This window comes from Semicossyphus pulcher, unplaced genomic scaffold, assembly GCF_022749685.1.
Source record: "Semicossyphus pulcher isolate SPU_LCO1_2020_fin unplaced genomic scaffold, fSemPul1.0.p SCAF_10, whole genome shotgun sequence".
Taxonomy (NCBI): domain Eukaryota; kingdom Metazoa; phylum Chordata; class Actinopteri; order Labriformes; family Labridae; genus Semicossyphus; species Semicossyphus pulcher.
The window spans coordinates 11960230-11986421 of NW_027211604.1; the positions used below are offsets into that span (position 1 = coordinate 11960230).

General features: G+C 42.3%; 2 protein-coding genes and 10 non-coding genes across 15 annotated transcripts in view; 10 read left to right on the forward strand and 2 right to left on the reverse strand.

The window, feature by feature from the left end:
* Positions 1–508: 508 nt before the first annotated feature.
* Positions 509–12459, reverse strand: dixdc1b (DIX domain containing 1b). 4 transcript variants are annotated; one of them, XM_069670685.1, is made up of 21 exons: positions 12216–12459; positions 11354–11483; positions 10224–10349; positions 9763–9994; positions 9418–9516; positions 7014–7108; positions 6823–6926; positions 4986–5069; positions 4657–4710; positions 4456–4506; positions 4241–4345; positions 4058–4111; positions 3861–3932; positions 3556–3600; positions 3343–3408; positions 2889–3035; positions 2453–2516; positions 2263–2359; positions 2010–2118; positions 1773–1852; positions 509–1690 (listed from the first exon to the last, which is right to left on the reverse strand). In XM_069670685.1, the coding sequence occupies exons 1-21, from the start codon at positions 12276–12278 to the stop codon at positions 1681–1683; spliced, it is 1887 nt and encodes a 628-aa protein (XP_069526786.1). In that variant the 5' UTR covers positions 12279–12459; the 3' UTR covers positions 509–1680. The 4 variants fall into 4 exon arrangements, with proteins under 4 accessions (XP_069526786.1, XP_069526780.1, XP_069526802.1 ...); XM_069670679.1 differs by having other exon boundaries at positions 2889–3038; XM_069670701.1 differs by lacking the exon at positions 3556–3600.
* Positions 12460–15133: 2674 nt separating this feature from the next.
* cfap54 (cilia and flagella associated protein 54) overlaps positions 15134–26192 on the reverse strand; it is a 123708-nt gene continuing 112649 nt past the window's right edge. Inside the window, exons 55-57 of the mRNA XM_069671927.1 lie at positions 15643–15789; positions 15419–15539; positions 15134–15192 (exon numbers count right to left, since the gene is read on the reverse strand). Of these exons, the coding sequence (XP_069528028.1) occupies positions 15134–15192; positions 15419–15539; positions 15643–15789 (327 nt within the window). The remainder of the gene's footprint in view (positions 15193–15418; positions 15540–15642; positions 15790–26192) is intronic.
* On the forward strand, positions 17081–17153 carry trnar-acg (transfer RNA arginine (anticodon ACG)). The gene has a single exon. It is a non-coding gene; the product is annotated as a tRNA-Arg (tRNA).
* trnar-acg (transfer RNA arginine (anticodon ACG)) lies at positions 17814–17886 on the forward strand. Its single transcript has one exon. It is a non-coding gene; the product is annotated as a tRNA-Arg (tRNA).
* On the forward strand, positions 18548–18620 carry trnac-aca (transfer RNA cysteine (anticodon ACA)). Its single transcript has one exon. It is a non-coding gene; the product is annotated as a tRNA-Cys (tRNA).
* On the forward strand, positions 20015–20087 carry trnar-acg (transfer RNA arginine (anticodon ACG)). Its single transcript has one exon. It is a non-coding gene; the product is annotated as a tRNA-Arg (tRNA).
* Positions 20749–20821, forward strand: trnar-acg (transfer RNA arginine (anticodon ACG)). The gene has a single exon. It is a non-coding gene; the product is annotated as a tRNA-Arg (tRNA).
* Positions 21483–21555, forward strand: trnar-acg (transfer RNA arginine (anticodon ACG)). Its single transcript has one exon. It is a non-coding gene; the product is annotated as a tRNA-Arg (tRNA).
* Positions 22951–23023, forward strand: trnar-acg (transfer RNA arginine (anticodon ACG)). The gene has a single exon. It is a non-coding gene; the product is annotated as a tRNA-Arg (tRNA).
* On the forward strand, positions 23685–23757 carry trnar-acg (transfer RNA arginine (anticodon ACG)). Its single transcript has one exon. It is a non-coding gene; the product is annotated as a tRNA-Arg (tRNA).
* trnar-acg (transfer RNA arginine (anticodon ACG)) lies at positions 25153–25225 on the forward strand. The gene has a single exon. It is a non-coding gene; the product is annotated as a tRNA-Arg (tRNA).
* Positions 25887–25959, forward strand: trnar-acg (transfer RNA arginine (anticodon ACG)). Its single transcript has one exon. It is a non-coding gene; the product is annotated as a tRNA-Arg (tRNA).

Consider the following 26192-nt stretch of genomic DNA (forward strand, 5'->3'; position numbering starts at 1 on the left):
AAACTTCTACTGAACAGATGATAATGCTCACAGCCCACACAAAATAAACAGAAATACAATGTCTGTTTAAAAACAAAACTAAATTTTTATTGTAAAATATGTCTTTCTAAAACTAAACAACAGACAGTCCATGTTTTGCAAAGGTTTCAGAAAACAGAACAAATGCTAAATAAACATCTCAACAGAAAGTCGTACATTTTACAGTACAGGCAGTTATGGCATTCAAATGTGTCTTGATTTAGTAGACTGATGCATATTTCTGTTGGCTTGTTAAGATAGTACTTTATTGATCCCCAGAGGGGAAATTGTGTAAATGTAATTTTTACTTCTGAGGGGTCAGAAATGTCCTAAAACTAGAGCTGAAAAGTTCACTGCATCAAGTGGAACAGCTGTAACCACTGTTCTTATGGCATTTACATGTCAGGGGTCCATCATGATCACACACACAAACATGCGCACGCACGCACGCACGCACGCACCCACCCACCCACCCACCCACCCACCCACACACACACACACACACACACACACACACACACACACACACACACACACACACACACACACACACACACACACACACACACACACACACACACACACACACAAACCATAAATAATGGGATAGTCCATTGTTCCAGGACCAAAGTCTTCTTTAAATCTCTGAGGTCAAATTCACATCCACAGCATCCTTTCAACAGAAGCAGAGGCCTTCTGACCTTATATATCTCTCTTCAGACAGCTAAGAGACAAACTTAAAAAATTAAAAGGTTACAATATTTTACAAAATGTACAAAACTATTTCTCAATGTAAACAAAACAACAGTGTTTGCTTTTTCTACGTGAAATCAAAAGTAACATCATTTCAATTGACAGCAGATCAGTTTAAGCCTCTTTTGTGTACATGCTACTAACTCACAGCTTAATCTGGATTCCTTTATAGTTAAAATGGGTATTCTGAAATACATCCTTTTGTGTATATCTTTTAGATTCAATGAATACAAAAAATAGTAATATAAGGTGGTGTCTGGTCTGCTTATGTGTTGGCAGTTGGTTAGAATGAAAATAAAATGAATGGGTGTTTTTTTCTAACGCTGAAATGTCGTCATATTTCTTGCTACGGTAGATAATACTGTAAGTTCAATTTACATTCACAATAAAGACATATTTCTAACATGTAATCTGGTGGTATTCGTTTTTAAAACAAAAGTTTCTGCACAAGGAATGAAAAGTGATACTGAACACTTAAATTACTGCACTTTTTTCTTCTGTTTTTTTTTTCAAGACAAACCTCTGGGCTCTTTACAGGTGAAGTAACAACACTACTGTGGTTTTAAAAACGGATAAGTCAAAGTAATGTTTCTAAAATGTAGGTCCACACAGTTCCACCTTTGCAGTACTAATCACATACAGGAAACGGCTTTCCTTTGTAAGGCACTAAGCTTTACGATATTCTGAACACCAGTTAAAGAGTAAAACTATTTCAAGAGTGATTTCGGCTGCCAGTCTGGTTCAGTACCGGCGCATCAACCCAAATCTACTGCTGACTAGTCGCACAGTATTTCTCTCATTAAAAGAATCTCTGAAAGTGTCCTCTTGTGCCTCAGTTGTCTTGATGTGCCGCAGGGATCAGAAAAACCAGGAGCAAAAAATGAAGTGTCCTGGCCCCTCAGCTTGAATCTACAACGGCCTAGGAAAGAGAAGATCATGTGTTGCTTACCACTGAGAGTCAGGACCATGAAGAGATCTATACAGAATGAATGTGTTGTTACCTCTCCTCACCACGGTCCTCTTCTACCCAGGCCACTATTTTTCCTTCCCAACCTGGAATGATTGCTCCATCTTGGAACACCTGAACAAAGACATACTTTATCATCTTCAGGAATGACTACTAACTCTCATCCTATAACTATACGTGCAATACGTATGTTAGAATGCATTTTGTAAAGAACTGGGACTATGGATTTTTTCCTTGCTCTTTTAGGGTCTTTTTCCAAGCCTTCTCTTACCTCTTCTTTCACAGTGCCAAACTCAGGGTCCAGGGCCTTGAAGTGGTATCTGTAGTTTCCTTCTCGATCCACAGCTGCCTTAACATCCTTAAGAGTCACCTCACCCAGCCTGTAAGAGGGATACAAAGAGGCCTCTGTATTTTAATTGCTATGTAAATGCACGTGTTCTGCTGCCATATATTTTCAGGCGACTTAATCAAGAGGAAAAGATGTTCTGCAACATATTCAAATGGCTAAGAAAGAGCACACTTACCTCTTCGGGATATTGATCATGGAAGGTGTTGGGGATTTTCCCGTAAAATATAGGATTTTAGTGGAAACAGAGGAACCGCTGTTGGAGTTACAGACTTCTGTAAAAACCAACAGATAAACAGTTATTAAAAGACTTAATAATGTGTGGATGCTTGCATGTGTATCTGTGGATGCATGCTGGAACAACTTACTTGTACTAGGCCAGGTATCAGAGTCTGTGTGTTGACCTTTGCGTCTGGGAGATTTCCCCCTTCCCTGTAGAATAACAAGTGTTGACATTTTGACAAGAATGACCATAAATAAGACTTTTTTAGTTAAATAAGTTTTACACTATACTCTTTCATTTGCGCTTAAAATCAAATACACAGATAAATCTGATTTTACAGTGGCCATCAGCTGATAAATGAACAAGTCAGTGGTCTACAATTCATTCTCTGTTGAAGTCTGAAGACTAATGTCAGTTACAAAGCAACCTCATCTTCACGTGACACCACACGGCTTGGGCTGCTCACCCACATGAAGCAGAATGAAAGAAGCTCTTTCTGTGTTTAGCTTCAAAGAAAAACAAACTGAAGGTTTCTTTGAAAGAGAATTTGGTTTGTAAGACTGTAAGCCTGTAAATTGTACCCTGTGTGTATGCAGAACATGCAGTCTGTCCATGAGGGACACTATGCCCTGCTCCAGGGTGTCCAGTGTGTGGTGCTGTGGGTCGTGGTCTCTGAAGTTGTTCCTCATACTCCGGAGTGCATCTCTGAGCAGCTGAACCTCCTCCGCCTGCTGACAGAGCACAAAAACCTTTCTTTGTCATCAACAGCTGTGAGCATGTTTAAAGTATATAAGCGGCTTTTTGTGTATGTTAGGATGTCCCCACGCTATGTCCTACTGATGCTGTTTTTAAAGCAACTACATGGCAGGGAAAAAACAGCCTTTAGAGTTTTGTAATCAGCATTTTTTTGGCGTCTGATGTGACGAAAATATAGTAAATAGCCCAAATACTGCATGAGAATATAACACAATAGAACACAAGAGTATAGCTGTGTTATATTTGTAGAACTGACTGAACAATAGAAACAATACTTACATCTGACATAGAAGGAGCTGAATTTCCAGAGTAGGAATATCCGTTGCTTTCCGTGCCTGTGGGAATCTAAACAAAAGCACGACAAAAAGAAAAGGTCAGCGGTGTAATGTGAACCTGAATTTATAACAGGCTCACGCAAACTGAATATTAAACCTTAAATTCACAGTTTACTGATATATAATCCAGACAGAGTCAGGAAAGAAGCAGTACTACCTGCAGCATGCTGCTTTTATGTTCCAACTCTCTTTGCAAATCACTCTGCCAAACAGACACACAACCAGCCATCAAAACACACACTAATATAAACATGCATGTTCAATAGAACTTACAATATATGTAGTCTTTGCGTACGTTAATTAAAGCAACTAGTTTAGGTTTCCATATTAATTTGTTAAAAGTTAAAAAAATGCAAAGCAAGACTTTGACAGACAAAAAAGCATGTGAATGATTTACCTGTGTGTGAGATGTTCACACACAGTGCTGAGCTGGACAGAGCATTCTGAAAACACTGAACATACCTGCTTTTTTTGGCTGTCTTCAAGCTTGTGTTTGAGTTGCTGCAGTTGTCTGTCCTTCTGTCCGACCTCCTTCTGCACTCAGCAATCACACAGAAAAGGTATGGTTTGATATTTAGTACAAACTCTACTGAGACATAAAGTTAGAAGGATTAAACAAAGTTACATCAAATTAAAGTAGGAGGACTGGAGGGCCTCACCTTGCATTCGCCCCACAGCCTGTTACATTCCTCCAGCTTCCACTGTAGCTCTGCCTACAACAGTTTTACAGAGGAGGGGGATTAGCATAAAGTACTTCTATAGAGTACCTAATTAAACATATTTAACATAATGTTCTGAAAGTTTTACATTCACATAATGCAATAAAAACAACTATTTCGTACGTTCTGGTTGTTGAGTTCATCCTTCATCATGCTGCCTCTGAGCAGCTCTTGCTTCATCTGCAGTATCGATGCCTCCTGTGTGCACAGCCTCTGCTGCTGGGCGTCCTGCACATTTAAAAACCATCATAAAATCACCATAGCCAACAACTTTTCTACAAAACAACTTTAACAACACAGAAGTAAGATAATTAAGTGTAGATGTGGCTTTGTCTCACCTTTACTCCCTGCAGGTTTCTCATCTCCTGCCTACAGCGCAACAGTTCCCTCTGAAGCAAACAGCAAACACCCCACTCTGAATTAAATATTAATCACTGCGCATTCCACAAGTTTATTCTCTCAGTAATAAGACAAGTGTGTCTTTTGTCCTCACACAGGAAGACAAGAACATACCGACTGTTTAAAAAGGAATTATTTACCTTGAGCTCCTGAGCCTCCTCCATACTCTGATCCAAACGACTGCGAATGACTACCTGGAAAGAGGAAAAAAAGACGAGATGTGAGTGAGAACGGCTATGGAGTGAGAAAGAAGGGAAACTGATACCCGTGTCACCCTCTGCACATACACACACACACACACACACACACTTACCACAGCTAAGAAAAAGAAATATGATCTGCGTTGAGCACAAATAGTTGAAACAGACCAAAGAAGAGGGCGACACAGAAAACAGAGAGAGCAGAAAGAGGACTGAAGAATTACAAAAAGAAATGGGTAAAGAAATATAAAAGGAGAGGCTGTTGCTACCAGTTGCTGCTCAGCGTTGCCTTGGTCCAAAGTCAAAGACACGTCCTGTTCATCCTCGGGCAGTGAACCGTGCAGGAGCAGGGCCTTCAAAACACAGAGGGTATGACATGTGACACCAGTGTGATACTGGTATTTTGAACGAATTCGCTGTGCTTGTAAAGCTCGGACCAGTTAAAGCAGAAGTTGGTAGGTCGTTTGATGCATTTAATAAAGCACAGCATTTAAACAGCTAAAAAATATCATGTTACAGATGTCATGGTATCCAAACTGATTCCAACACAGGTACTGAGACCGGAGAGGAGGAATCAATAATGGTAATGATCTAGAATACTTCTAAACATACTTACATGAAAAATCAAGTCTGTCACTTAACAGGTTTCCAACCAAGAGTGTTTGCAGACAATTGGCAGAACGAGGCTAATTTATGCAACGAGTCTACTAATATATAAAGGTTGGTTGGAGGTGGTTCATTAAAGGTGACATATTTTAGCTATGTAATACATTTTCTATTATTCTAATGTGCTTTTGAATCACGTTGGTGAAGTTTGTTTCATTTTTAAAATGTTATACATATTTTAATTTAATACTTTTTCTGAGCCTCTCCTTCGTCCTGAAACGAACAAGGCGTTTTGCCATTTAAGGGTTAGACCTTATAGCCATGATTGTCTGTATTTGCAGTATTTGGAGTGACCCCTCCCCCACGTGGGATGACTCACGTGGGGGAGGGGCAACACGTCACCGTCACTCCAAAGTTGTAGAAAACATGGCTGCTCTAGGATCGGTTATTCTGCTTTATACGTACGAGCCAGAATCATCAGGAGGTATCTGAATGGTAAGTCGAAATCTTGACAACGACTTGACTACAAGCTCGAGCAAGAAGGCAGCCTGAGGTGGATGACGGTGAATGACGATTGGTCGATTTCAGCGAATGCAAGGTTCTACATAGTAACCTGCAGCTGTTCTGGACGGCCCGTTTCAGAGGCGACCTTTTTAAAAATTTGATTCTGGAAAAACACAGAACTATGCAGTTTTCACTTTTTCACTGTGAACAATAAACACCCAAAAATGTGAAACCCACACAAAACATGAGAATATCCATTTAAAAGATATGGCCTCTTTAAGATTAACAGTGTTGGTGCAGTCTGGGAAAGTTCTCAGTCATCCAGGTCACTGTAATTCTAAGCTTAATCCAAAAGGCAGCTGGACTTGGTTGAAGTTCTTGAAGACGTTTCACCTCTCATCTTCTTCAGCTCTAAACTGACTGGTGGACGGAGCAGTGTTGAATTCTCTGCCCAAACAGCTGAGATCACTCTCTGGGTCACGTGAGCTTAACAACCCACCAACACCAGAGGTTGCTAACGACTCTTGTTGCTATAAGGTCAACAGCTCAGGTTAAAGATTAACCTTTGATTACACATCTATTAGCATACTAATGACCTACAGAGGCTTATATTTGTAGCTTTGAAGGATATAGTATCACATTGATCATATAGATCTGACAACATGTTTCTTCACTTCTGCAACCTTCAAATGCCCATGTCACAAATTACGAGCCACGTCTGTTTTCTGTTGCTTTTTTGACTGATCCACAAACATCTCCACCTCAAGAGAACATTTTTATTTCAACATTTTCTCCATTACATTTATGCACAATTGAAATTGGCATAAAAACATTTTTACAAGCACTATCTCCAATATCAATGAAGAAAAAAAAATTGCCCCATGCCATGCCATGTTTTCCTACCATATATAGTGAACAAGAAGATGCTCTGATTGAAAAACAAAAAGAACAATGCTATGGTATTAAAATCTAATTCAAACCTCAATATGCACTTACCTGTAAAGCGGACACCATTTTTCGTGTCTCCTGCACCTCCTTCTCCAAATTTTCACTGACAGAATCGTCCCACGCTGTCTCCTCGACAGCTTCACACGACTCATCTACATGCATACACATACGACAGGTTCGCTCGTGTCCAACTTCAAATAAGCTTTACTGATCAAATGGCGTGCGGGTTTGTGGCTCACCAGTGATCTCCTGATGTTGGTGTCCTTGCTGCTGTCTGTCTGAGTGGTCGCTGGGTGGAGCTCTTGGAGATGACAGAGGACTGATGGCGCTGAGGCTTGAGGAGGACAAAACACTGATTAATCAGTTTATTCTAAAGATGCATGGGGTGCGTGCATTTAAACATTTATCAGTGTTAATACAGCGCTCTATATGCCTGCTGGTTCGCTGGGTGACAAGCTATAAGAGATGGGTGGCTTGCACAAATTTGTAAGTAAGAGTAAAAGTGTCTCTTTGAACACATTTGCTCTGAAGCCCTGTGTCGGAAGCAAACAAATTCACAAATATCAAGTGAGTGAGTCATTTAATTAAGAAAACATATTACATAAATGTGTCATATGGAAACTGTTAAACATAAAGTGTCCCTAAACAACTTTTAGTAGCTAATGTGAAGACAAAAAAAAGTAACGACACATAGTTTCCCAAATCCTAACTTGCCAATAGAAGCCCTCAATCCAGCGTGCCTTTGCACACTTTACAAACTGCCAGCTGCGAACAGATGCACTTAATTCACAGACTCTTTTCACATTGCATTTTAGTACCACAGCATGCTTTGGTTACGCTAAAAAAATAATCTCACACAGTTGCACAAGAATCAAAACATACACCCACACCGCCTTCCAGAGTCTGGTCTTACCATTTAATCTGTGTCCCCCCCATAGTGGGCTACAGGTAGAGAAAAGTTCATAATACTTCCAACAAGTCTAAGTTCCACTCTGCATGTGGGTCTCTAGCAACTGTATCTCCACAAACTCATGACGGTTTGTGATTCTCATCCCTCCGACACGCCCCTTTGCCCTTCAGCTAGCTAGCATGGCAACGAACACAGCAGACACTGCTTAGCATCTCTCACTTACTAAAGCTACATGAGTGATGAGCAGAATCAGGTCGCTAAAGCTCTGTGGAATCTCCAACTCTCTAAACAAAAGCAATTCACTTTAATTTCTATGTTAGTGTCTTTTTACACATAGACGTCTCCATAGACTCACATGGAGACTAACAAACAATGATGGTGAAATGGGGACATGTGATTTGAGAGGATAAAGGCTGATTCTATCCTTTTCTGCCTCTGTTTCTCACGGATTACACGGTAGGTTGAATTTTGGAGTACTGAGACCGAAGTCATATGCTCAGTCAGGCAGTGGAACCGCACTCACACACAAGGGAACCACTGAATGCGTTCTACTGTTTCCAAAGCCTGTTAAGTTACATATGACAGATACTTTTGTACAACATCATCTGCAGGCAAAACTATTAATAAGTATGAAGAGTGGAGTTTGTTTTCTCCCAACATCCTCTTATGACATTTTTTTGTACCAACATTATCAAACAGCAAGTTTCATTAAGTAATTATTCCGCTTGTCCTTGGCCTACTAAACTGCAGCAACCTACTTCATGAATTTAGGCCAGGAAAGGTGTCATGCTTTTCAGCCTATTATCACAGCCCTGTATTATTTAAAAATACACACATAATGATACAGCCAATACTCAGTGTACACCGTATGACAGATGTTCCAACCTGTGACTCTCACAGGAGAGATTATAAATGCTTCATTAATGAGCGTTGTCCATGTCCCTCAGCAAACATGTTTCTATTCCAGAGTAGGGATGCACGATATTGGATTTTTTGCCGATATCCGATATGCCGATATTTTACAACTCATTTAGCCGATTACCGATACCGATATTTTTTTCCCGCACACCTAATTGCAGAGATCATCAACTCTCTTCTGTATTGGAATTAGCGTACAGTATAATGGTGATACTCTTATCACATTTGTTACAACGGTCGGGGTGACGGGTCTTGAGATGGTTAATCAAGTTTGTAGTGTTGAAAGACTTTGCCTTGGCTCCTCCTCGAATCACCGAAGCTGAGCAGTCATTGCAAATAGCAGTTTTGCTGTCTATTTCGGACACTTTGAAAAACCTCCACACCACGGACATTTTGGCTTCTAACGCTCTCATGCTGCAGGTAGACACACGTGACGTCATCATGCTGCGCCGCGCAGGTCTTCTTCGCACCGGGGACATTGCGCCGAGGTCGGGCATTTAGTCAAGTATGCAGCAGCCCATTATTTTATCAGTTAATTATATCAGCGTATATCGGCGTGTTGGCCGATATCCGATATTTCATTTTTAAGCCAATACCGATAACGTGCCGATAATATCGTGCATCCCTATTCCAGAGCACTTAAAAAAGAGTTCTAAACTATTATGTCCGTGTGAACCAAATCAGCCTCTTACATTACATTTTGAAAGCACAGAGAGGGACAAAGATGTGTGCGTGCTCACACTAAATGCAATGTGCTGTAAGTGCGTGATTATTTAATTACTGAGTGAACGTGATCTTAAATTAAAGCAGATTACCTGCTAGGCTGAGGATTGTCCTGCTCATCTGGAGCTCCTCTCTCATACTGCTCAACCAGAGCACGAACACACACACTCTTTTCCCCATCCGAACCCCAGCTACAGAAAGATGACAGATAAAGCAAAGGACATTTTTACATAAATAAGACCAGGAGAGCTCTGTTGATGATCAGATGAAAGCCTCGTGAGGTTGGTAAATTGATGAGGGGTTTGTCCACCAGAGGACAGCAAAGACCACACATGTATCCTGTAACTGACTGCTGTTATTTAGATAACTTCGATATAATAGAACAATAGTGATTTGAGGGAATCTATCCATGTTTAGGATTACTGCAGCGAGCATACCTGTGGAGACGTGACGCTCGTACAGGCTGTGAGGCATCATGTCGTGCTGATGCCAGGGCAGCAGCTGCACCTTGTGCAAGTGCAACAGTGGAGAGAGGGTTATGGGTGGTAGAGCCTCTTGTTGAACCCCTCCCACTTCCAGTTGCAGCCCTGTGATTGGCCGAGGGTTTAAAGTGGGCGGCCAGCGCCAGAATAATCCTCATTACACATTTGAGATTACCGTCCACAATGTCTGCAGACAGAAAGGGAAACACGTGTAGATTGAAATCGTGAGGTACATTATTTTTGTTTCCCTGATAAGTGGGACATTGCAAATAGAGAAATGTTAAGCATATCATATTATGTGCTTAAAGCTTTGGGGTAAGTTAAATCTTTTGACTTAAATACAGGGTCAACAATGAGAAAATGTTTGGATCATCATACAGAAAAAGAGCGAGACAACAGAGTTTTAGGTATTTTACCTCTCGCTGATATGTGTGGCATGCGTATGTGTCGGGAGGAAATGAACTGCAGGACCTGCTCCACATTCTTCCTGCTTTCCTCTTTGTTCTGCGGAGCAACATAAACTCCATCCAGCACTTCCCCAGCTGCCGGATTGGAAAAGGATTTGAGAGCGAGAAAGAGAAAAAAAAAGAACAATTAAAAAATCAATGGTCCAACTACTGGTTTGCAATTTCCATCAGCCCAGTTTAGCACAATTACAGTCCAGCACAGGTACACAAGGAAACCATAAATCAATCAAACATTTTATACTGGTGCTATTTTGTTTGCCGAATCTCAACTTGTACATACAAGCATGTGTGAGAGTGTGTTATGGACATAAACACATGATTGGTATTACATTTATCTTGCACCTGAAATATTCTGGTTTGTAGTTGATCAGTTCACTGATTTTCTACCAAGATTGGCAGAACAATGTTATCTCGTAAAAGCAGAAATATCCTGTTGGGTCATCAACTAAAACTGCTATATTTCATTGTGTAGCATCAAAACTGAGGAACATGAAAAACAACCAGATTTGCTTACTGCTTCAATCAAAAGGTTCATGACTCCCTAGAATAGGGTTAAAATACTTAACCTGCCTGTAAATTGCTGTTGCATTAAAGGCTGATCTTAATGAAACTCAACAGAAATGATTGCATTATTCTTAATCTTCACACAAATACTTGAAGATGTCTCTATGGTTTGCGCTTTTAATTTTTAAGTTAAGTTTTAAGTTTAAGTTAAGTGCTCTTAACCTTTTAGTCTATGTAACCACGGACTGACGTGATGTGAGCAATTAAGGAGCATTCTGCTACAGACTAAAAGGGTCAGGGTACGCAAGGACATTTTCATGTATGTGATATTTTTGGATGGAAATACTAACCCCTAAGAAATTTTACATCTTGCAATACCTGCACACACGGACGATAAGTTTTAGCCAAAGCATAACAAACATTGGGAACCTTAAATGGACAGCCAGCAGTGCATATACAAACAGTTCTTTGTTTTTTTCACCAAGGTAAGCACTTATAAATAGACTTCTGACAGTCTTCCTATTACTACACCATGTGAGCAATATGGTTGTGTAAATGTGATAGTGTGTATTTACCAACTATTTCTATTAGTTGCGTAAGCACGACCCCATCCTGCAGGTCACGTCTGAGGTCTGAGATCGACTTCAGGCCCGGTTTCCTCTTCAGCTGAGAGTTCACCCAGGAAACGTATGTTGCCAGCTGCTGCTGCAATCCATTAGTCAGATGCACACAAATCCGACACAGCACAAAAGACGAACACAAACACACAGATTAGAGAGTTGGGGCAAATCAGGCTGAGACCCATGCATGACAAATTAGTTCCTTTGTTTATTATGTTGGGATAGAAGAGAGGGGGCAGGGGCTGTCTATTGTCCCCCTGCCTATTTAATTTACTTTTGTTGTGAAGGCCAATCATATTATTAGATTAGAGTGCAGAGTAACTGGGTTCAGCATGCCTCCCATATAGTTCACACGGATACCCCACCTTTACCTCCCGTTCAGTCACGTGACAGCCCGTTGTCCGGGTTACAATACAAAGAACGCACCCCATTTGAACAACAGAGAAAATCTCACTTACTGTTTTCCTTATGGCGCTGTTGGGTTAGGTTATGGCTGTTTACATCATTGTAAAACTACTTAGTAATATTACTCTCTGACAACTATCATACTTACGTAAGAGCTAGCTTTAACGGCAGATACCACACAATATTGGATTAGTGCAAATCATGTCTTCTTTGTCTAAACACACATACGTCAACATTTACTTATTGGACCAACTGCAGAAAATGGTATCTCAAGCTAAAGTTAAAGCACTTTATTATTTGATGATCAAACTATTAGATTGTTAGCAAATTTCAATGGCTTCCGCTTGCTAAACTATTGCTAAACTAACCTAATAAACACAGGCCAACATCAGTAACGCAAGGTAAACGTTACCTCGTTAAAGCCTCCATGTAGAACCTCATCCAGTAAACTTCCTCTTGAAAGTGAGGCGATCATCTTTTAATTCGAAACCCCATTTAAGCTAGCTAGCAGGCTAGCTTCATCGACTCTCACACGGCTCGCCTGAAAGAACAGGCAGACCCCGTTACTAACTACTGCTGTACTCCAGCAAACGTCAACAAACCGAGACAATTGAGAGCTCGGAGGAGCAGGCTACCGTTACTCTGGCTGAAAACCGGCTGTCAAGTTACCGGACAGAGCTTACAAACGGCACTTCCGGTCAGATTTTCAGAGTATAAATATATTTATCAAAGACTTCCGGAATTCACACAGTAGGAGTTCGGATCAGCTTCTCGTTGCACCAAAAGCAATATGTGTGCAATAAACAAGCCTTTACGTTCAGAATGTGTTTGTTTTCAACAACTAACCATAGCTCTTATGTTCTTGTCATTAACAAGGAAAACATCATAAGTTTCAGCTTCAGTAAGTAACGATTATTATTATTATTATTATTTAAAAAAATATGACTTATTCAGCAAGTTATGTAAATGGTTTGCATCAGTGATTTTTGTACACATCAGTGAAAAGAGAGACTATACCGTATATAATTTTACATTTCAGAAGTCAATGGGGTAATGTGAAGGTGCATACATACTACATAAAACACTGGATTACAATAGGGATTTTTAAAAAATTAAAAAATTGTATTTACCCATATTTTAAACAGTAGCATTGATTGGTAAATGTGCCAACATTTCTGAATGCAACAGCTTGCCTGGGCTTCACTGTAAATTATTAAAGTGACAGACAAAGATTGTTTACCTAAAGTTAATTAGACTTCAATAGACTTAAAATAAGTCACTGTATTATGCTGACCATTGCTAGTTTTTTACAGAATAACTCCTGCATATTAATCACTACATTTTACATTTTATTCTACAGTTTTTGTTCAAAGGTCATTAAGGCCTTTAAATGAGCCTTGAGCGCCTCCCTCTGGACTAATGCAATTATTTTCAATATGTTCATGCTTTGCCTGCATGCAGCGTTAAGTAGCCTACCAATTGAGGTCTCAACCAAACAGGGAAGGGCGCCTGTGGCTGCGGTGTCCAGTTTTCACCGTCGTGCTCCGTAGAGCTGCTACCGATAGTTCACCTGGGTACAGTAGGTTGCCTCGTTGGCAGGATAAGTTCTTCAATAATTCCCTCCTGGATTAATTTTATTTGGAGGCTTTTGTGGACTGAGAGATCCTGTGTGTCCATGACACTGTACGTTAAACATCTGATTCTGTCAGATAAGATAGATATTAATATTGCTGTATTTTCTTCTCTATATAATTCATGTCTTTGGTTAATTAATGCAGTCTTTGTATAATCCTTATTTATTTAATTTCATGTATGTGTGAACCAATTCAGCTACAGTTAAATGGCATAACTGCAGTAATTTCTTTCATAACTGAGTATGCTCTGTTTGCGTATGTACATGCTGTTGATAAATCAGGTGGATTTATATTTTCTGTAAATTATAGTTACATAGTAATTTGCGTCTGTTAAATATTGGTGAATTGCATAATGATATATTGCATTAATATCTGTTACTCTGTATTTTATTATGTTGCAGATACCCAGTCAGTTCACTGTCTAATACAGAGTGGCCAGCATTATGTGTGTGTGGTAATTATTAAATGACCATTTGAGGACATCTTCTTCTCCTCCAGTTCTTACCGGACTATCTGTGGCGATTGTAAATTCATTTTAGCAATTAAACCTGATTCTTCATCAATAGGAGGTCTTAAGCTTGGGATCACGTAACCAACGCTTGCTCTATCACGTTTGTATGTCTTTTGACAGTTGCCATAGCCCCATACTTCAGTTTTAATCTAAAACCAAATTTCTCAACCTGAATAATCCTTGGTACTCACATTCATGTTGCTTTGCTCCCTAATTCATAAACTATGTCGTCTGGCATAGCATACTGTAAAATGTATTAGAAAAGCTCCTCCATACTACATACAACCGCCGAACGCAGTATGTAGTATAGTATGTAGTATGTAGTATATAGTATCCGATTTCGAATACAGCAGTTGCCTATACATCAGCCCTGTGATTGACTGGTGATCAGTCCAGGGTGTACCTCACCTCTCTCCCAATGACACCTGGGATAGGCTTCAGCCACTCTGCGACCCTGAACAGACTAAGCAGTATATATAATGGATACATGGATGGAGTGGACTGGTAACTTGTCCGGTTTGCTCAGCAGTTGAATAGCTTTATGATAAATAGCTGTTACCTAACTCTTATGTTTCTTTGTCTCCACTTATGACCAACTTGCAGATCAAAATGCAGTGAGATTGGAAAAGGAGAACATGTAGATAAAAAAGTATCTACTATACAGAATAAATGTCATTATTTAAAATGATAGACAATGACACCCACACAAGTCAATATTATCAATAACAAAACAAACATTCTCTAAACAATTGTTCAGCCTATCATACTACAGCCATTTATCATTGCAATTAATCATTCCTGCCCTTTACAATTGACACGTGCAATGCTTATTAAAAAACGCACACTTCAGTTCTCAGGTACACTTTATTAATTACAGTTTATAGGTTTTATAATTATGTGTCATTGCATCAGGTTGGCCACAACATTTGTTCTCTCTTGATCAAACAAAACACAGAGGAACAGAAACACAGAAAATACATGTGGCTCTTTCCTTCTGAATCCAGCTATAATCTTGGGAGACAAGAGTGCAAAGTGCAAAGCATGATTGGAATAATTCTATTCTGGCTATTTGTCTGAGCATTGGGAGCTGATAAGACCAGAGGTGCATTGGTTGCCCAAAGATGGAATGGATGCTTGAGAGTCTTTCTCAATCAGGCTGGACAAGTGTGTAGGCCTCCTGGAACTTCAGTGCGAGGACTGAGCAGAGACTGGCACTTGCATTGCTCCAAGATTCAAGATGTTACCTTGGAAAAATTACAAGATAGAAAGTGACAATAAGTAGGTGTTAAGTATGTCTTATATAAAAAACTGAAAAACTTCTTTTCTAACAAAATAGTGGAGCTAAAAAAAAATGTCAAGTAGTCAAAAATAAGTTTGCACTAATTCTGAACTTTGATTAATCATTTAAGTAATTTCAAATGTCAAAGAGACAAAAAGTGCAAAAAAAACCAAACCGAGTTTGTTAATTACCAATTTGCAAAGTGGCCTGATCCAGTAAGCCGATGTAAGGGAGGTAGATGTTGCTTGGTCCAGTAGGAGAAAAACACATTTTTTCACCATCCAAATATATACTCTGACCAAAAGTACACAGCTGGGAGATATGGAAGAAGATATATTCACATTAATATTTCAAAATGTACAAACTTATGGTATGCTGACAAGAACAAGTATATTTATATATATTTATTTTCTACCTGCTTTTTGAGGAGTTTCTGTGTCAGTTCTAGAAGTGTGGTGCTCTGTACTCCTCTTAGGTCACTGAGCAACAAAGTGGCCCGGGCAAGAGTCACATTTGACTTCGGTGGCATGCAGGTCCGTCCTGAGAGCAGGCTCACGGCGTCCTACAAACATTCATACACAATTAGCACAATGTGGAACTTTACTTACTTAAAATCATGCACATCAAACCATTTTGTGACTTCAAAGCTATCAGATAACCAATGTGTGTAAAACCATTTAAATAAAAAAAGAAATAAATGAATGATCAGATTAATAATTAAAACGCAACAAGAGAAGCAAGGGCATCTGGAGGAAATAAAATAATAAAAATGTTTATTTGAAGCCAGTGAAAGGAACTTTTAGTTTGTGTTGATTCTGGCTTGTGGACAAAGCGGTACGTCTGATCTCTTTGCTGGTCTTGTCCTATGAATGACAGAAGTGTTTTGCGACTGTTTCCTTTACGCTGTTAAAAGTAGAAAAGGCTGTGTAGCTATTTCTAGTGCTGTTAATGGTTAACCCTGCCTTGTATTACATGTATTACAGGGTATGAGACCATTGCCTTTATTGTAGTTTTAAAATGGACAGCACAAGCAAATCTTTCCAACTGCTGGTCTACAGGGCACAAGGCCATTGGCTTTGTATGCATCGCTGTGAAAACAAAGGTGACCTCCTGAGTGGGGGGCAAGTGGCGCAATGGATAATGCGTCTGACTACGGATCAGAAGATTCTAGGTTCGACTCCTGGCTAGCTCGTTGCAAATTTTAGCTTGAAAATCACTTGTTCCTCATTCCCAGTATTCCTCCTCTGCAACTGAAAGCAGCTCACTGATTGTTCAACTGCCTTTCAACATGTCCTAAAAGGCCTCTGAACCCTTCAGTTTCACTAAGACACAGCTGTCATGAAGCCTCCCTTGTATTACTTGCTAGTCATCACTCTCTGAAAACAACATTTCTCCTGAAAGCACACACATGGCATTTCTGGATAAACCATAAACCTGACCCACTTTTGTCACTCATCATGTAGGAAACCAATTCAGATAGAAAAGGTGAACGTTTGATATTCAGTGCTCCAAATGTTCTATGACAAGAAGAAAGTGCTCAGTCTAGCCCGTGGCCGTGATCGTATAGTGGTTAGTACTCTGCGTTGTGGTCGCAGCAACCCCGGTTCGAATCCGGGTCACGGCAGGAGTGGTGAGCGGTGCTTCCTTTATGTGATTGCTCTTAGGTACACCAGGCTCTCCTTTGTTTATCATAGTTTTAAAATGGACAACTCAAGCTGATTTTTCCTACTTGTGGCCCTCTGTTTTTTCCACTGGCCCAGTCATTTGACCGGCCTTTTCCAAACCGGCCGACAGGGCACAAGACCATTGCCTTCATGTACCGCTGTGAAAACAAAGGTAACCTCCTGAGTGGGGGGCTAGTGGCGCAATGGATAACGCGTCTGACTACGGATCAGAAGATTCTAGGTTCGACTCCTGGCTAGCTCGTTGCAAATTTTAGCTTGAAAATCACTTGTTCCTCGTTCCCAGTATTCCTCCTCTGCAACTGAAAGCAGCTCACTGATTGTTCAACTGCCTTTCAACATGTCCTAAAAGGCCTCTGAACCCTTCAGTTTCACTAAGACACAGCTGTCATGAAGCCTCCCTTGTATTACTTGCTAGTCATCACTCTCTGAAAACAACATTTCTCCTGAAAGCACACACATGGCATTTCTGGATAAACCATAAACCTGACCCACTTTTGTCACTCATCATGTAGGAAACCAATTCAGATAGAAAAGGCGAACGTTTGATATTCAGTGCTCCAAATGTTCTATGACAAGAAGAAAGTGCTCAGTCTAGCTCGTGGCCGTGATCGTATAGTGGTTAGTACTCTGCGTTGTGGTCGCAGCAACCCCGGTTCGAATCCGGGTCACGGCAGGAGTGGTGAGCAGTGCTTCCTTGATGTGATTGCTCTTAGGTACACCAGGCTCTCCTTTGTTTATCATAGTTTTAAAATGGACAACTCAAGCTGATTTTTCCTACTTGTGGCCCTCTGTTTTTTCCACTGGCCCAGTCATTTGACCGGCCTTTTCCAAACCGGCCGACAGGGCACAAGACCATTGCCTTCATGTACCGCTGTGAAAACAAAGGTGACCTCCTGAGTGGGGGCTAGTGGCGCAATGGATAACGCGTCTGACTACGGATCAGAAGATTCTAGGTTCGACTCCTGGCTAGCTCGTTGCAAAATTTAGCTTGAAAATCACTTGTTCCTCATTCCCAGTATTCCTCCTCTGCAACTGAAAGCAGCTCACTGATTGTTCAACTGCCTTTCAACATGTCCTAAAAGGCCTCTGAACCCTTCAGTTTCACTAAGACACAGCTGTCATGAAGCCTCCCTTGTATTACTTGCTAGTCATCACTCTCTGAAAACAACATTTCTCCTGAAAGCACACACATGGCATTTCTGGATAAACCATAAACCTGACCCACTTTTGTCACTCATCATGTAGGAAACCAATTCAGATAGAAAAGGCGAACGTTTGATATTCAGTGCTCCAAATGTTCTATGACAAGAAGAAAGTGCTCAGTCTAGCCCGTGGCCGTGATCGTATAGTGGTTAGTACTCTGCGTTGTGGTCGTAGCAACCCCGGTTCGAATCCGGGTCACGGCAGGAGTGGTGAGCGGTGCTTCCTTTATGTGATTGCTCTTAGGTACACCAGGCTCTCCTTTGTTTATCATAGTTTTAAAATGGACAACTCAAGCTGATTTTTCCTACTTGTGGCCCTCTGTTTTTTCCACTGGCCCAGTCATTTGACCGGCCTTTTCCAAACCGGCCGACAGGGCACAAGACCATTGCCTTCATGTACCGCTGTGAAAACAAAGGTGACCTCCTGAGTGGGGGGCTAGTGGCGCAATGGATAACACGTCTGACTACAGATCAGAAGATTCTAGGTTCGACTCCTGGCTAGCTCGTTGCAAATTTTAGCTTGAAAATCACTTGTTCCTCGTTCCCAGTATTCCTCCTCTGCAACTGAAAGCAGCTCACTGATTGTTCAACTGCCTTTCAACATGTCCTAAAAGGCCTCTGAACCCTTCAGTTTCACTAAGACACAGCTGTCATGAAGCCTCCCTTGTATTACTTGCTAGTCATCACTCTCTGAAAACAACATTTCTCCTGAAAGCACACACATGGCATTTCTGGATAAACCATAAACCTGACCCACTTTTGTCACTCATCATGTAGGAAACCAATTCAGATAGAAAAGGTGAACGTTTGATATTCAGTGCTCCAAATGTTCTATGACAAGAAGAAAGTGCTCAGTCTAGCCCGTGGCCGTGATCGTATAGTGGTTAGTACTCTGCGTTGTGGTCGCAGCAACCCCAGTTCGAATCCGGGTCACGGCAGGAGTGGTGAGCGGTGCTTCCTTTATGTGATTGCTCTTAGGTACACCAGGCTCTCCTTTGTTTATCATAGTTTTAAAATGGACAACTCAAGCTGATTTTTCCTACTTGTGGCCCTCTGTTTTTTCCACTGGCCCAGTCATTTGACCGGCCTTTTCCAAACCGGCCGACAGGGCACAAGACCATTGCCTTCATGTACCGCTGTGAAAACAAAGGTGACCTCCTGAGTGGGGGCTAGTGGCGCAATGGATAACGAGTCTAACTACGGATCAGAAGATTCTAGGTTCGACTCCTGGCTAGCTCGTTGCAAATTTTAGCTTGAAAATCACTTGTTCCTCGTTCCCAGTATTCCTCCTCTGCAACTGAAAGCAGCTCACTGATTGTTCAACTGCCTTTCAACATGTCCTAAAAGGCCTCTGAACCCTTCAGTTTCACTAAGACACAGCTGTCATGAAGCCTCCCTTGTATTACTTGCTAGTCATCACTCTCTGAAAACAACATTTCTCCTGAAAGCACACACATGGCATTTCTGGATAAACCATAAACCTGACCCACTTTTGTCACTCATCATGTAGGAAACCAATTCAGATAGAAAAGGTGAACGTTTGATATTCAGTGCTCCAAATGTTCTATGACAAGAAGAAAGTGCTCAGTCTAGCCCGTGGCCGTGATCGTATAGTGGTTAGTACTCTGCGTTGTGGTCGCAGCAACCCCGGTTCGAATCCGGGTCACGGCAGGAGTGGTGAGCGGTGCCTCCTTTATGTGATTGCTCTTAGGTACACCAGGCTCTCCTTTGTTTATCATAGTTTTAAAATGGACAACTCAAGCTGATTTTTCCTACTTGTGGCCCTCTGTTTTTTCCACTGGCCCAGTCATTTGACCGGCCTTTTCCAAACCGGCCGACAGGGCACAAGACCATTGCCTTCATGTAGCGCTGTGAAAACAAAGGTGACCTCCTGAGTGGGGGGCTAGTGGCGCAATGGATAACGCGTCTGACTACGGATCAGAAGATTCTAGGTTCAACTCCTGGCTAGCTCGTTGCAAATTTTAGCTTGAAAATCACTTGTTCCTCGTTCCCAGTATTCCTCCTCTGCAACTGAAAGCAGCTCACTGATTGTTCAACTGCCTTTCAACATGTCCTAAAAGGCCTCTGAACCCTTCAGTTTCACTAAGACACAGCTGTCATGAAGCCTCCCTTGTATTACTTGCTAGTCATCACTCTCTGAAAACAACATTTCTCCTGAAAGCACACACATGGCATTTCTGGATAAACCATAAACCTGACCCACTTTTGTCACTCATCATGTAGGAAACCAATTCAGATAGAAAAGGTGAACGTTTGATATTCAGTGCTCCAAATGTTCTATGACAAGAAGAAAGTGCTCAGTCTAGCCCGTGGCCGTGATCGTATAGTGGTTAGTACTCTGCGTTGTGGTCGCAGCAACCCCGGTTCGAATCCGGGTCACGGCAGGAGTGGTGAGCGGTGCTTCCTTTATGTGATTGCTCTTAGGTACACCAGGCTCTCCTTTGTTTATCATAGTTTTAAAATGGACAACTCAAGCTGATTTTTCCTACTTGTGGCCCTCTGTTTTTTCCACTGGCCCAGTCATTTGACCGGCCTTTTCCAAACCGGCCGACAGGGCACAAGACCATTGCCTTCATGTACCGCTGTGAAAACAAAGGTGACCTCCTGAGTGGGGGGCTAGTGGCACAATGGATAACGCGTCTGACTACGGATCAGAAGATTCTAGGTTCGACTCCTGGCTAGCTCGTTGCAAATTTTAGCTTGAAAATCACTTGTTCCTCGTTCCCAGTATTCCTCCTCTGCAACTGAAAGCAGCTCACTGATTGTTCAACTGCCTTTCAACATGTCCTAAAAGGCCTCTGAACCCTTCAGTTTCACTAAGACACAGCTGTCATGAAGCCTCCCTTGTATTACTTGCTAGTCATCACTCGCTGAAAACAACATTTCTCCTGAAAGCACACACATGGCATTTCTGGATAAACCATAAACCTGACCCACTTTTGTCACTCATCATGTAGGAAACCAATTCAGATAGAAAAGGTGAACGTTTGATATTCAGTGCTCCAAATGTTCTATGACAAGAAGAAAGTGCTCAGTCTAGCCCGTGGCCGTGATCGTATAGTGGTTAGTACTCTGCGTTGTGGTCGCAGCAACCCCGGTTCGAATCCGGGTCACGGCAGGAGTGGTGAGCGGTGCTTCCTTTATGTGATTGCTCTTAGGTACACCAGGCTCTCCTTTGTTTATCATAGTTTTAAAATGGACAACTCAAGCTGATTTTTCCTACTTGTGGCCCTCTGTTTTTTCCACTGGCCCAGTCATTTGACCGGCCTTTTCCAAACCGGCCGACAGGGCACAAGACCATTGCCTTCATGTACCGCTGTGAAAACAAAGGTGACCTCCTGAGTGGGGGGCTAGTGGCGCAATGGATAACGCGTCTGACTACGGATCAGAAGATTCTAGGTTCAACTCCTGGCTAGCTCGTTGCAAATTTTAGCTTGAAAATCACTTGTTCCTCGTTCCCAGTATTCCTCCTCTGCAACTGAAAGCAGCTCACTGATTGTTCAACTGCCTTTCAACATGTCCTAAAAGGCCTCTGAACCCTTCAGTTTCACTAAGACACAGCTGTCATGAAGCCTCCCTTGTATTACTTGCTAGTCATCACTCTCTGAAAACAACATTTCTCCTGAAAGCACACACATGGCATTTCTGGATAAACCATAAACCTGACCCACTTTTGTCACTCATCATGTAGGAAACCAATTCAGATAGAAAAGGTGAACGTTTGATATTCAGTGCTCCAAATGTTCTATGACAAGAAGAAAGTGCTCAGTCTAGCCCGTGGCCGTGATCGTATAGTGGTTAGTACTCTGCGTTGTGGTCGCAGCAACCCCGGTTCGAATCCGGGTCACGGCAGGAGTGGTGAGCGGTGCTTCCTTTATGTGATTGCTCTTAGGTACACCAGGCTCTCCTTTGTTTATCATAGTTTTAAAATGGACAACTCAAGCTGATTTTTCCTACTTGTGGCCCTCTGTTTTTTCCACTGGCCCAGTCATTTGACCGGCCTTTTCCAAACCGGCCGACAGGGCACAAGACCATTGCCTTCATGTACCGCTGTGAAAACAAAGGTGACCTCCTGAGTGGGGGGCTAGTGGCGCAATGCATAACGCGTCTGACTACGGATCAGAAGATTCTAGGTTCAACTCCTGGCTAGCTCGTTGCAAATTTTAGCTTGAAAATCACTTGTTCCTCGTTCCCAGTATTCCTCCTCTGCAACTGAAAGCAGCTCACTGATTGTTCAACTGCCTTTCAACATGTCCTAAAAGGCCTCTGAACCCTTCAGTTTCACTAAGACACAGCTGTCATGAAGCCTCCCTTGTATTACTTGCTAGTCATCACTCTCTGAAAACAACATTTCTCCTGAAAGCACACACATGGCATTTCTGGATAAACCATAAACCTGACCCACTTTTGTCACTCATCATGTAGGAAACCAATTCAGATAGAAAAGGTGAACGTTTGATATTCAGTGCTCCAAATGTTCTATGACAAGAAGAAAGTGCTCAGTCTAGCCCGTGGCCGTGATCGTATAGTGGTTAGTACTCTGCGTTGTGGTCGCAGCAACCCCGGTTCGAATCCGGGTCACGGCAGGAGTGGTGAGCGGTGCTTCCTTTATGTGATTGCTCTTAGGTACACCAGGCTCTCCTTTGTTTATCATAGTTTTAAAATGGACAACTCAAGCTGATTTTTCCTACTTGTGGCCCTCTGTTTTTTCCACTGGCCCAGTCATTTGACCGGCCTTTTCCAAACCGGCCGACAGGGCACAAGACCATTGCCTTCATTTACCGCTGTGAAAACAAAGGTGACCTCCTGAGTGGGGGGCTAGTGGCGCAATGGATAACGCGTCTGACTACGGATCAGAAGATTCTAGGTTCAACTCCTGGCTAGCTCGTTGCAAATTTCAGCTTGAAAATCACTTGTTCCTCGTTCCCAGTATTCCTCCTCTGCAACTGAAAGCAGCTCACTGATTGTTCAACTGCCTTTCAACATGTCCTAAAAGGCCTCTGAACCCTTCAGTTTCACTAAGACACAGCTGTCATGAAGCCTCCCTTGTATTACTTGCTAGTCATCACTCTCTGAAAACAACATTTCTCCTGAAAGCACACACATGGCATTTCTGGATAAACCATAAACCTGACCCACTTTTGTCACTCATCATGTAGGAAACCAATTCAGATAGAAAAGGTGAACGTTTGATATTCAGTGCTCCAAATGTTCTATGACAAGAAGAAAGTGCTCAGTCTAGCCCGTGGCCGTGATCGTATAGTGGTTAGTACTCTGCGTTGTGGTCGCAGCAACCCCGGTTCGAATCCGGGTCACGGCAGGAGTGGTGAGCGGTGCTTCCTTTATGTGATTGCTCTTAGGTACACCAGGCTCTCCTTTGTTTATCATAGTTTTAAAATGGACAACTCAAGCTGATTTTTCCTACTTGTGGCCCTCTGTTTTTTCCACTGGCCCAGTCATTTGACCGGCCTTTTCCAAACCGGCCGACAGGGCACAAGACCATTGCCTTCATGTACCGCTGTGAAAACAAAGGTGACCTCCTGAGTGGGGGGCTAGTGGCGCAACGGATAACGCGTCTGACTACGGATCAGAAGATTCTAGGTTCAACTCCTGGCTAGCTCGTTGCAAATTTCAGCTTGAAAATCACTTGTTCCTCGTTCCCAGTATTCCTCCTCTGCAACTGAAAGCAGCTCACTGATTGTTCAACTGCCTTTCAACATGTCCTAAAAGGCCTCTGAACCCTTCAGTTTCACTAAGACACAGCTGTCATGAAGCCTCCCTTGTATTACTTGCTAGTCATCACTCTCTGAAAACAACATTTCTCCTGAAAGCACACACATGGCATTTCTGGATAAACCATAAACCTGACCCACTTTTGTCACTCATCATGTAGGAAACCAATTCAGATAGAAAAGGTGAACGTTTGATATTCAGTGCTCCAAATGTTCTATGACAAGAAGAAAGTGCTCAGTCTAGCCCGTGGCCGTGATCGTATAGTGGTTAGTACTCTGCGTTGTGGTCGCAGCAACCCCGGTTCGAATCCGGGTCACGGCAGGAGTGGTGAGCGGTGCTTCCTTTATGTGATTGCTCTTAGGTACACCAGGCTCTCCTTTGTTTATCATAGTTTTAAAATGGACAACTCAAGCTGATTTTTCCTACTTGTGGCCCTCTGTTTTTTCCACTGGCCCAGTCATTTGACCGGCCTTTTCCAAACCGGCCGACAGGGCACAAGACCATTGCCTTCATGTACCGCTGTGAAAACAAAGGTGACCTCCTGAGTGGGGGGCTAGTGGCGCAATGCATAACGCGTCTGACTACGGATCAGAAGATTCTAGGTTCGACTCCTGGCTAGCTCGTTGCAAATTTTAGCTTGAAAATCACTTGTTCCTCGTTCCCAGTATTCCTCCTCTGCAACTGAAAGCAGCTCACTGATTGTTCAACTGCCTTTCAACATGTCCTAAAAGGCCTCTGAACCCTTCAGTTTCACTAAGACACAGCTGTCATGAAGCCTCCCTTGTATTACTTGCTAGTCATCACTCTCTGAAAACAACATTTCTCCTGAAAGCACACACATGGCATTTCTGGATAAACCATAAACCTGACCCACTTTTGTCACTCATCATGTAGGAAACCAATTCAGATAGAAAAGGTGAACGTTTGATATTCAGTGCTCCAAATGTTCTATGACAAGAAGAAAGTGCTCAGTCTAGCCCGTGGCCGTGATCGTATAGTGGTTAGTACTCTGCGTTGTGGTCGCAGCAACCCCGGTTCGAATCCGGGTCACGGCAGGAGTGGTGAGCGGTGCTTCCTTTATGTGATTGCTCTTAGGTACACCAGGCTCTCCTTTGTTTATCATAGTTTTAAAATGGACAACTCAAGCTGATTTTTCCTACTTGTGGCCCTCTGTTTTTTCCACTGGCCCAGTCATTTGACCGGCCTTTTCCAAACCGGCCGACAGGGCACAAGACCATTGCCTTCATTTACCGCTGTGAAAACAAAGGTGACCTCCTGAGTGGGGGGCTAGTGGCGCAATGGATAACGCGTCTGACTACGGATCAGAAGATTCTAGGTTCAACTCCTGGCTAGCTCGTTGCAAATTTCAGCTTGAAAATCACTTGTTCCTCATTCCCAGTATTCCTCCTCTGCAACTGAAAGCAGCTCACTGATTGTTCAACTGCCTTTCAACATGTCCTAAAAGGCCTCTGAACCCTTCAGTTTCACTAAGACACAGCTGTCATGAAGCCTCCCTTGTATTACTTGCTAGTCATCACTCTCTGAAAACAACATTTCTCCTGAAAGCACACACATGGCATTTCTGGATAAACCATAAACCTGACCCACTTTTGTCACTCATCATGTAGGAAACCAATTCAGATAGAAAAGGTGAACGTTTGATATTCAGTGCTCCAAATGTTCTATGACAAGAAGAAAGTGCTCAGTCTAGCCCGTGGCCGTGATCGTATAGTGGTTAGTACTCTGCGTTGTGGTCGCAGCAACCCCGGTTCAAATCCGGGTCACGGCAGGAGTGGTGAGCGGTGCTTCCTTTATGTGATTGCTCTTAGGTACACCAGGCTCTCCTTTGTTTATCATAGTTTTAAAATGGACAACTCAAGCTGATTTTTCCTACTTGTGGCCCTCTGTTTTTTCCACTGGCCCAGTCATTTGACCGGCCTTTTCCAAACCGGCCGACAGGGCACAAGACCATTGCCTTCATGTACCGCTGTGAAAACAAAGGTGACCTCCTGAGTGGGGGGCTAGTGGCGCAATGGATAACGCGTCTGACTACGGATCAGAAGATTCTAGGTTCGACTCCTGGCTAGCTCGTTGCAAATTTTAGCTTGAAAATCACTTGTTCCTCGTTCCCAGTATTCCTCCTCTGCAACTGAAAGCAGCTCACTGATTGTTCAACTGCCTTTCAACATGTCCTAAAAGGCCTCTGAACCCTTCAGTTTCACTAAGACACAGCTGTCATGAAGCCTCCCTTGTATTACTTGCTAGTCATCACTCTCTGAAAACAACATTTCTCCTGAAAGCACACACATGGCATTTCTGGATAA